The sequence below is a fragment of the Saprolegnia parasitica genome, assembly GCF_000151545.1.
Source record: "Saprolegnia parasitica CBS 223.65 unplaced genomic scaffold supercont2.241, whole genome shotgun sequence".
In the NCBI taxonomy this organism is placed as follows: Eukaryota; Oomycota; class Saprolegniomycetes; order Saprolegniales; family Saprolegniaceae; genus Saprolegnia; species Saprolegnia parasitica.
In genome coordinates, this window is record NW_012156635.1 from 41,572 (window position 1) to 50,997 (window position 9,426).

Here is a 9,426-nt window from a genome sequence, read left to right on the forward strand (position 1 = left end):
AGAGCCTGCAAGAGATCGCGGCGCTCGATTTCTTGCGGGCTTTTCCGTGCCAATGTGGTCTACCACTGGATAATGCGAACGACGCGCCGCTGGTCTTCGATGAGACTCTATGACGAAAGACGATTTCCTCCATGTGTGCCGGGAGCTCGCTACCTTGACAATATTCGGCTTTCACATACGCGGCGCCAGTCTGCAAGCACCTTCGAGCACTCTGGTGGCAAAGGAGGCAAGCTACGTGGCGGCATGAATGGGTATAATAAGCTGCTGCGTACCGGTGCATTGTAGTCGTGCCGGAGTATTCCCATCTGAGTCGAACTCAGATGTAATCAGCTACTGTAGGCTATTACGCCGTAACCTAGACCATGTATACTCGCCGACTACTTGTATTGCAGTAGAGCCTGGAGCACCGTTTCTGTCGCCTGGCATGGGCTACAAACTCACTGTTAGCTCACACTGTACAGAGTGATCTCATAACTAGAGTAGTGAGGTTGTTATGGCTCGTAGATGGATGTCCAAAGCACCGCCACGACTTTGAGAGGCTCCCATACACCCTTCGGTCATTTGCGCACACTGCTGGATTCGACGTGGCTACAGGGACTCCTCGTCATTAACGCGGAAGTCAGGCAGTATGCATCACACAATGGTCATACGGAGTCTCAGCAACGACTACCCAAAGCCTCTTGGCACGTCAGATGCAATGCAGCACAGCTCGGCCATCTGAGCCGAGTCAGGTTCAAAAATGCTGGGATCGAAATCTGGCACACAAGGTGTCCCTTTCTGTCCTGATGATGCCGTGACCGATGCTTGCTTGCTGTAAGTACCACAAGTCTAGGTCGCCTCGAACGCTGTTTTCCGGTGAGTGTCTGAGTAGGATGTAAGATCTCTAGCTCCATCCTAGATTCGCGATGAGTAGCTTCAATTTCAGATGATAGATATCGATATACAGCCCCACGCGCACGTGCTACCAAAGCTGCTATCTTTGCAATCCTGGACGCCACCCTACCGTCTCATTTCGAAAGTCTGATTTGGCAAAACCTCCCGATCGCACCCGTCGTCTCACTCCTCGTTTCTCCACCGACCACCGACATGAAGCTCCAATCGATGCTCCTCGCGCTCTGCGCCGCGGCCGCCGTCGCCGACATCGTCCCCGAAGGCGGCAGTCCCGAGATTGTCGGCGGCACCGAAGTCCCCGTCGGCCAGTTCAAGTACATCACCGGTCTCCGCGGCGGGTCGGCCACGTCCGCCAGCCGCTGCGGCGGCACGCTCATCGCGCCCAAGTACGTGTTGACGGCGGCGCACTGCGTGAAGGGGTTCAAGATCGACTATGCGGCCGTGGGCACCCACTACACGTCGGGTGGTGCCGACGGCGAGCGCATCCGCGTCGTCAAGGCCATCGCGCACCCCAAGTGGACCAATGCCGACATGCACTACGACTTTGGCATCCTCGAGCTCGAGCGCGCGAGCAAGGAGACGCCCGTGACGCTCAGCTTTGACGACGACGCGTCCAACGCGCCGGGCGTCGTCGCCAAGGTCCGCGGCTGGGGCACGACGAGCTCCGGCGGCTCGCAGTCCAAGGTGCTGCTCGAGGTCGGCGTCAAGGTCTGGGCCAACGACCAGTGCGCCAAGAACCTCAACGGCATCCACGAGTCCATGATCTGCGCGGGCGGCGTCAAGGGCAAGGACTCGTGCCAGGGCGACTCGGGTGGCCCGCTCACGGCCGTCAAGAACGGCAAGGAAGTCCAGATCGGCGTCGTCAGCTGGGGCGAGGGCTGCGCGTTGGCCAACAAGCCCGGTGTCTACGCGCGCCTCTCGTCCGGCAAGGACTTTATCGCGCCGTACCTCACCAAGACGAGCCTTCGCTCGACGGCCAACCCGCAGGAGGGTTAGGTCACGGCTCCTCTGGACGTTGTGTAGTAGTGTGTACACATCTGTGTCTCGTTGAATACTAGCAAGTCATTCTTGGCTATCGCATTTGCTTTCCTCCATTGGCTGCTGGGATTTGACCCTCCATCGCCTGACTTTTGCAAAACTTTTAGGATGTAACACATGGAATAGAGGCAAGACCTCGAAGTCAAAGGATCCGACGTCTGCTGTTGCTTTTTGACGCCTGCAGAGCGCCCTCGTAGCTCCCATCCTCGTCTTTGATACCGCAGTGCGATGGGAGAATGCAGGTACTCTCATCAAAATTGGAGTGTAGGTTCCGTCGTCCATCGAAGCCAGCACAACCCTCGCAAATATGCGTCAAATAGTGTCACATTGTAATCAACACTATCTTACGTTTGAGCAATCTATACTAGAAGAATGAGTCTGGCCAGCGCGCCATTTCGTTCAAATAGTGTGCATTTGAATGGGTTTTTCTTTTTCACGCAGAAATGATGACTACGGACATCATGCCACCGTTTCCCGTTTCAGGCCTTGGCCGTCGACGACCATTGACCAATTTCACTACCCATGACGACCACTGTCTTCTCCGACGCCGGCTCCGAAACATCACCGTTGCTCGCAGCGGCGACGCGTCGCGCACGCGGGTTCAAGTACCTCCGCTACGCAACAGCGGGTCTTATTGTCGTCTTCCTCGCAGCCTACGTGGTCTTGTACTTTGTCATTTCGCCGATGGGGGCCGTCCGCATCTACAAGGACATGACCGTGCGAGGCTTGGCGTATGTTCATGTGGCGTCGGGGTCGCTCTGGCTCATTGCGTCGACGCTGCAACTGTTTCCGGGGTTTCGCACCGCCAGCTTTGCCCGACACCGCAGCGTCGGGTACGTGGCCATTGGTGCGTGTGGCGTCTCGTTTATCGCGGTCTGGGCCATGTTCTTTGTCGCTGGTCCGTCGCTTGAGGGGGGCCTTGGCATCCTCCTCTCGTCTGTCGTCTTTTCTCTCGTGTGGGTTCACTCGCTGTACCAAGGCGTCCGCGCCATTCAGCGCGGCCAAGTCGAGCTGCACCGCTACTACATGCTGCGCGCCTATGGTATTGCGGGTGCGATCATCGCGATGCGCCCGGGGCTCATCCTTCTACAAAGCTTCTTCTCGACGCAGACCGAGGACGACACACGATTGCGCCTTGGTATCGTCTCGTGGGCGGTGTGGGCCCTTGCTTACATGGCCATCGAAGCGTATGCAACGACGTCGGCGTCGTTTGCGTCGCGCTCACGCACGTCCTTCGAGCCGTGCACCGTCGTATCAAGGAAGCTTGTCTCGCCCGACATGGCGCTGCTTATTCTCGAGTCGCCCACGCACCATGTCCTCGCCCATGCTACGCCCGGTCACCACGCTGCCCTGCGCATCGCCGGCGCCACCCGGTCGTATACGCCTGTACCTCTTGGGCTTGTCGCCAAGGACATGCAGTGCCCACATCGTATCGGGTTGCTGGTCAAAAAAGTACCGAATGGCAAAGTAAGTACGTTGCTCCACGACTGCGCGATCGGCAGCTCCGTCGACGTCCTGTTGCCCGTTCCAAGCTGCATCACTTTGATGCCCGAGACACACGCAGAGCTTGTCTTGGTCGCGGGTGGCTCGGGCTTTTCAACGATGCTGTCGCTGCTGCAAAGTGCCATCGACGACCTGCGCTACAAGACCATTCACCTGTTTGTCTATACAACGGCGGGGACCCCGTTCAAGGACGAGCTGGACGCGCTGGCGTCACCGCTGCGCATCGTGACGCACTTTAGCAACGACCGCCCGACGGCATTCGACTTTCGCGCCGTGGATCCGAGTCGCGCCATCGTTGCCGTGTGCGGTCCCCTGGGTTTTATGGAGCTTGTGATGGCGAGCTTCCCGGCGACGCCACGCGTCAACGTGCACGCGTTTGGTCTTGACGACCGGTAATTTGGATAGGAACGACAATATTGTCGTCATTCATATCGTTTGATGATGTACATGTATTGCTTTTCAAGAAGAGAGTGTCACCACTTGTATGATGAGATCCTGCTCACCATGGCGCATGCCACAAGTCGCAATGACACGACGGTGTCAGTACCATACCGCAGAAGAGTGCTAACGCTTTGCACGACGCACACAAGGTCATGATGTCAATGTACAATGTATACAATTGTCTATGCACTCGTGCGCCCTTGCCGGGACAGGAGGTCGGTGTTTCCGTTGCCCACGATGTGGGCAACGACGAGGTTGCCGGCCATGTTGATCATCGTCGCCAGCGGGTCCATGATGCACTCGGCGACAAGGAGGACGCTGTACGCATACGGCGTTGGAATCCCCGAGAGCATGGCCCAGAAACTCACGACGATGGCGATGCCGCCCGAGCGAACGGGCGCCGCAGCGACAGACCCGAGCACGCCGCAGAGAAGAATCAGACACGTCTTGACAGGCGTCAACCGATCGTCAAGACCTGCATTGTAAAAGAGCCACACGAGCGAGAGCGTGATGTACATGGAGGCGCCGTTTCGGTTGAGCGTTGTGCCGACGCCGACGCCAAAGCGCGCTGCCTCTGGCGTGCGCACGTGCTTGTCGAGCGCGCGCATCGTCAACGGAAGCGATTGGCGCGACGAGCTGCAGGCGAGGCCGTACAGCAGTGCCTGGCGCACGTGCTGAAACCATCGCAGCGGGTGTGTGTATGACGCGAGCACGAGCACGGTAGGGAGCACGACGAGGCCATGGGTCGCGGTCGCAGCCAGGTAGGCCAGCACGAAATACCCGAGACGCGCAAAGTCCTCGTAGCCGTGCGTGCCCGAGAGAAGCGGCCCGACAATCAGCGGGATGAGCGCAACCGGCGTCGTCGTCACCACGTACGACATCATAATCTCAAAGATCGCGTTGAGCTCACGAAGCACCTTGACGATGCGGGTTTCACTGCCAGCATCGCCGTCGTCATCGTCGTACACGCCGAGCGCAATCCCCAGCACGATCGCAAAGACGACAGCCCCCGCAACGTCGCCGTGTAGCAGCGCCAGCGTCACGTTGCGGGGCACGAGTCGACGGACCATGCTCTGGATCTCGTCGCCGGCACTCGCGTACGTTGTCCAGCGCTTGACGGTGTTTCGGAGCTCGAACACGTCGTCGGCCATGCCAAACGATGCGAGTTTGTCATGGGTCGTGCACGCCAGCGTCCCGTTCTCGACCACCACAACGCTTGGCAACGTCGTCGTCGTCGTGTTGTTGCTCTCGAGACGCGGGCACAGAAGGCCCAGTGCCGCAGGGTGGAACGTGTATGGTGTGCCGCGAAACTTAGGACCGAGAAGAAGACCCCATGCGAGCGCCTGCGCTGATGCGAGCAGCGTCGTCAGGAGCGCAAGACCGACGATGCGCCGGCGAAATTGAAATATGCTCCGTGCGCGGACAACGTCGGCACATGAGAGCGCCACGTCAAGGACGACCTTGGGCACGACGATGCACGTCAGCGCGCGGAGAAAGAGACGCCCGATAGCGTACGTGTACTTGGCGTGGTTGAGGTAGACGACGCCAAAATCGGTGCTGTCGCCGGCGGCTCCCACGACACCAAAGACGACGCAGAGCGCGATGAGTGTGCCGAGTAAGGTTCCCGGTGCACCGAGGAACCAGTGGAGGTACCGCGACCTGGTCTCGTCGTTGGTACGGGCGTAATGTGAGTCCTGCAGCGCGCGCACGTCGTGGCCAATGACGTTGGGGTCGTCCATCTCGACCGTGCCATCGTGGCTCGGCGACTTGACGCCAGTATGCTCCATCACAGCTTGCGCCAAATGAGAGACTGCGACAGCGATGGTGTGGACACTTGTCTGAGCGCATGACCTAGATTCCATACGTATTGCAGTCAGAGAGCCGCGAATCTACGCAATGAGTAAGATATACAATTTTGTAGCCAGTGAGTCAAGTGCAAACATATGTTTTGAGTGGAATCCATACGAAACGATGCAAATCGTCCATATCTTGTGGCACGGAGCACGTGGCAGCACGAGAGCGCGCGTTTCAATCGTGCCACATCAAAGCGTACACGTGTATCCGCCTGTAGAACCTACCTTTTGATGCAAGTGCGACTCAAAGAAGGGTGACGCAAGAGCTCCATTACGAGAAAAGGCGATGCAGTAACATACTAGCTGACGACACTGCATTATACACTTGTGGTACCGGTACTACTACTTCGGCGTTTCCACGCGCAAGAAATGCGCGCTATCAACCATATCGGATGTCTAGGAGGTTCTTCTTCCTCGACGTCACCAGCGGTGGCATTTTGGTGCGGATGCGGACGCTGCATGTTGTCATCCGTGTCTTGGACTGTTGGCAGCTTCGCCAGCACCTTCTTCCTATCAAGCCTCGTAGGCGAGAAACAATAGCCAGCTCGTACTCGTAGTGATGGCTCAACGTGATGACATATATCCCACTCCTCTCTGGCGTGCCGGCAGCAACATGCCTTGTACACCAGCGTCCCGCATACTCGGACAACTCAGTACTCGTATGGTTGCGAGAGCGATCTGGTTTGGTTTGCAGAGAATGATTCCACGAACCACACGGAATGCCGAGGGCGGCTTGCCAACAGTAAATGCTAGCAGCTACCTCTCGGCGATCATGTGGCGGCGCTAGCGCACCAAAGAACGGCAGTTTGCACTTTTCATGGCAAAAAGGAGATTGTATAATAGTTGGTACTCGAGCGTTCAGCATACGTGGTGTCCGCATCGTCTTCCATCGCAACAATGCCATGGGCACTCATGCGATGGCGACGCAAGCTGACCTTGCACGCACGATGCACCAGAGGTTGCACTGAGGTGCACTGATCGCTGGCGACCCGTGACGTGGCACGTTGTGGCTCGTGCAGTGCATTCATTGGAATCCGAATGAAGCATGCCAAAGCACGCTGGTTGTGCATGATGATGGTTCTGCCTCGAGCGTCAGATGGTCTCGTTCCCAAACCAGATCTTATCGGTGTGCTTTTCCCTGTGGTTTTTCAATTTTACACACCGTGTACGCAATTTCCCACCTCATTGGTTGACACGAGAATTGGCGGCTATTTTTACATATGCACCGGCGCCATTTAACCGGTTGACACAATTCTTGCAATGAACCAAACGAGCGACGAGGAGGGCAGCGTGCCCCACTACATGCTCCCCAACTTCTCGTCGATATTGCCCGAGTATGCCAACGCCGAGGCCGAGCACATCAAGAGCGCCTTCTCGACGGGCAACTACCACTCGCTGCTCAAAATGCCAGCCCGGCTCGGCCCCAACAGCGTCAACATGGCGCGGCAAGAGGCCATGGACGAGAACCGCCACACGGCCGTCGCGCTCAAGGCTCCGCCCAAGATCGTGACGAAAAACGGCCTCTTCAACCAGTTTGAGTACACGCCATCGCGCTTCAACCTAAGCGACGAACTCCACCGCGCCGTAGACGACAACACTTTCATTTCGCATCATGACGGGAACGTCTAGGAACGCCTCGAGTCGGAGGCCAAGCGATTCCAGATTGGCGGCAAGGACTTTGTGTGCAGCAGCAACGCCAAGAAGCTCAAGCACGAAGATGGTTTTGAAGACAAGAATTTTGTGTATCCGCACATGGACGTCTACTACGACGACGCCCACGACATCGCGGTGCGCGAGCGCTGGATTGAGAAGAAGAAGATCTTGTACCACGACTTTGTACCGAGCGGCGCGGCCAAGCCGATTGGTGACACGCCGACCAAGAAGCTGCTGCCCGACATCATCAAGGAGCTCCACGAAGCGATTGCCAACGACTGGGAGGACTGCACGGTCGTCGTGGCGCCGACCGACGACGGCAACATCGCGGTACACCACTTTTCATTGCTCCCCACTTATAGGACAACGAGGCACATATTGTCGTAGATCCAGTTTGATCTGGACACGGTCAGTGGCCTCGAGCATGCGCTCACGGCGTACATGAACACCTTTGCGAATACCCACCGCCTCATGGCCAAGTTCCAGCTGCACAAGGTACGAAACGAAGCGCTCACGACTGTGCAAAGAAAGCAAGTAGGTCGTTGAGGACTGGAACGTCAAGCCCGGCGACAACGGCCTCTACTTTGTCGTGCGCCCGCCGTGGATACGCAACCCGCACGCGCCCATGTTTACGTCGCTTTCCATCGCCGCCGACGCCAAGGAATAAGATCTGCCTCGCAGCATCGTTCGTGCGATCGGTCGTTGCGGTCTCTCGTAAGCATAAACGTATTATATATACGTGTCCGAGCTCTGCTACCTGTATTTTCTGTGAATGAGAATGAGTGCAACCCACTAATCGGGTCGGCCGCGTCGTTGCATTGCATACCGCACAGCGTGCGGAAATCGCCCTTTGCCATGTGACGATGCGGTTGCCCTCGTCTTTCATATAGGGGCAAATTCTCGTACTAGTATGCATACACCTAGGTGAGACGTTGACGAGGCTGGCCCTCGGCGACATTGGAATCGAGGTGGAGCGGACGTTGAATCAAGAGCCCTTGCACGGACACAATCCGCCGCCTTTCCGAGCGTCGAGTACTATATGGCACTGCACTGTACCGTGCCTGCGTAGGACTTGCACGTGAGTACCAAGAAGCAAGGATAAAGCCCTTGCAAGACGACGATGGTTGCTGTGCAATTGCCATCAACAAACCATGCCTGTCTGGAATTTGCTTATCTATACTACCCAGATATTGTGCACAACCACTTGCGCCAAAGCGGTTGTCAGATGTGGCGCACAGCGAACGCGTGGCAAGGTACGAGTGGCGGTACAGTGCATTGTGGCGGCGACGGCGCTCTTGGAATCATCCAACGCACGCTTCGGCGGCCTTCGCATGCGGCATCGGTTGTTACACGAGCCTTTTACCGCACGCCGCACAGAAGCGACAGCGGGACTTATGCGTTGCTACTCAATACAGTGCAGGCAAGGAGCTCCGCACCAACCGTTCGGTGCTACGAGGCGACGTCGCCCACGGTACAACGTTAGCGCCTTCACAGCCCCGCGCACCAAACAGTACTTGCGAGCGCCTGTCCGACTTTGCTCTTGGTTCGGTTCGGGCTGATATCCGAATTTGAAGTCGAAATTCGGATTTTTGGGGCATAGAAACCGGTTTTCGACGTCCAATTCGGCATGGGTGCATTGAAGGATGCAAAAAAGCGCTCGCTCATTTCGCGACTGCAGTCAACGGGTACACTGTACGACATTGGCCGTTGACCAACGTGACTGCACCGACGACAGCACCTTCCTCTGCTGCTACTGCTCCAGTGTAGTACTACCCATGAGCCAGCGCAGCGAGGACAAGCACCTTCTCGGGTGGGCGCGTAGCCTCTGGAAGACAGGCAAGGCACGCAAGACAGGCGGCGTGACGCAAGACGCGGCCGTCAACTCGATGGCGCACCCGCTTCGCCGCTGCGAGCCGACGCCGACATCTGCCGCGCGCCACGTGACGGTGCGCACGGCCACGCGGCGGCCACTGAGCAACCTCACGAGCACCAGCGACGACCGTGGCGCTGCGAACCGGAGCACGTGGCCATGGGCGTTCCTCGACAA

The 9,426-nt window shown here is 57.5% G+C and overlaps 4 protein-coding genes across 4 annotated transcripts; 3 read left to right on the forward strand and 1 right to left on the reverse strand.

The window, feature by feature from the left end:
• Window positions 1-2,412: 2,412 nt before the first annotated feature.
• SPRG_15316 (hypothetical protein) lies at window positions 2,413-3,828 on the forward strand (the record flags this gene model as incomplete). The annotated part of the gene is made up of 1 exon (XM_012355416.1): window positions 2,413-3,828. Exon 1 carries the CDS (start codon window positions 2,452-2,454, stop codon window positions 3,826-3,828), a length of 1,377 nt encoding a protein of 458 aa, XP_012210806.1. The 5' UTR covers window positions 2,413-2,451.
• Window positions 3,829-4,055: 227 nt separating this feature from the next.
• SPRG_15317 (hypothetical protein) lies at window positions 4,056-5,660 on the reverse strand (the record flags this gene model as incomplete). The annotated part of the gene is made up of 1 exon (XM_012355417.1): window positions 4,056-5,660. The coding sequence occupies one exon, from the start codon at window positions 5,658-5,660 to the stop codon at window positions 4,056-4,058; it is 1,605 nt and encodes a 534-aa protein (XP_012210807.1).
• Window positions 5,661-6,963: 1,303 nt separating this feature from the next.
• On the forward strand, window positions 6,964-8,053 carry SPRG_15318 (hypothetical protein). The gene is made up of 4 exons (XM_012355418.1): window positions 6,964-7,310; window positions 7,356-7,709; window positions 7,767-7,874; window positions 7,918-8,053. The coding sequence occupies exons 1-4, from the start codon at window positions 6,987-6,989 to the stop codon at window positions 8,044-8,046; spliced, it is 915 nt and encodes a 304-aa protein (XP_012210808.1). The 5' UTR covers window positions 6,964-6,986; the 3' UTR covers window positions 8,047-8,053.
• Window positions 8,054-9,154: 1,101 nt separating this feature from the next.
• On the forward strand, window positions 9,155-9,414 carry SPRG_15319 (hypothetical protein; the record flags this gene model as incomplete). The annotated part of the gene is made up of 1 exon (XM_012355419.1): window positions 9,155-9,414. A coding segment is annotated over one exon (260 nt), but the record flags the coding sequence as incomplete, so codon positions are not given.
• Between the last annotated feature and the right edge of the window lie 12 nt (window positions 9,415-9,426).

Coding starts and splice junctions, on each gene's coding strand:
- SPRG_15318 (XM_012355418.1), top strand. CDS start 6,987: ATGAACCAAACGAGCGACGAGGAGGGCAGCGTGCCCCACTACATGCTC. Junction 7,311..7,355: donor GCGACGAACTCCACCGCGCC/GTAGACGACAAC, acceptor GGGAACGTCTAG/GAACGCCTCGAGTCGGAGGC. Junction 7,710..7,766: donor CCGACGACGGCAACATCGCG/GTACACCACTTT, acceptor ATATTGTCGTAG/ATCCAGTTTGATCTGGACAC.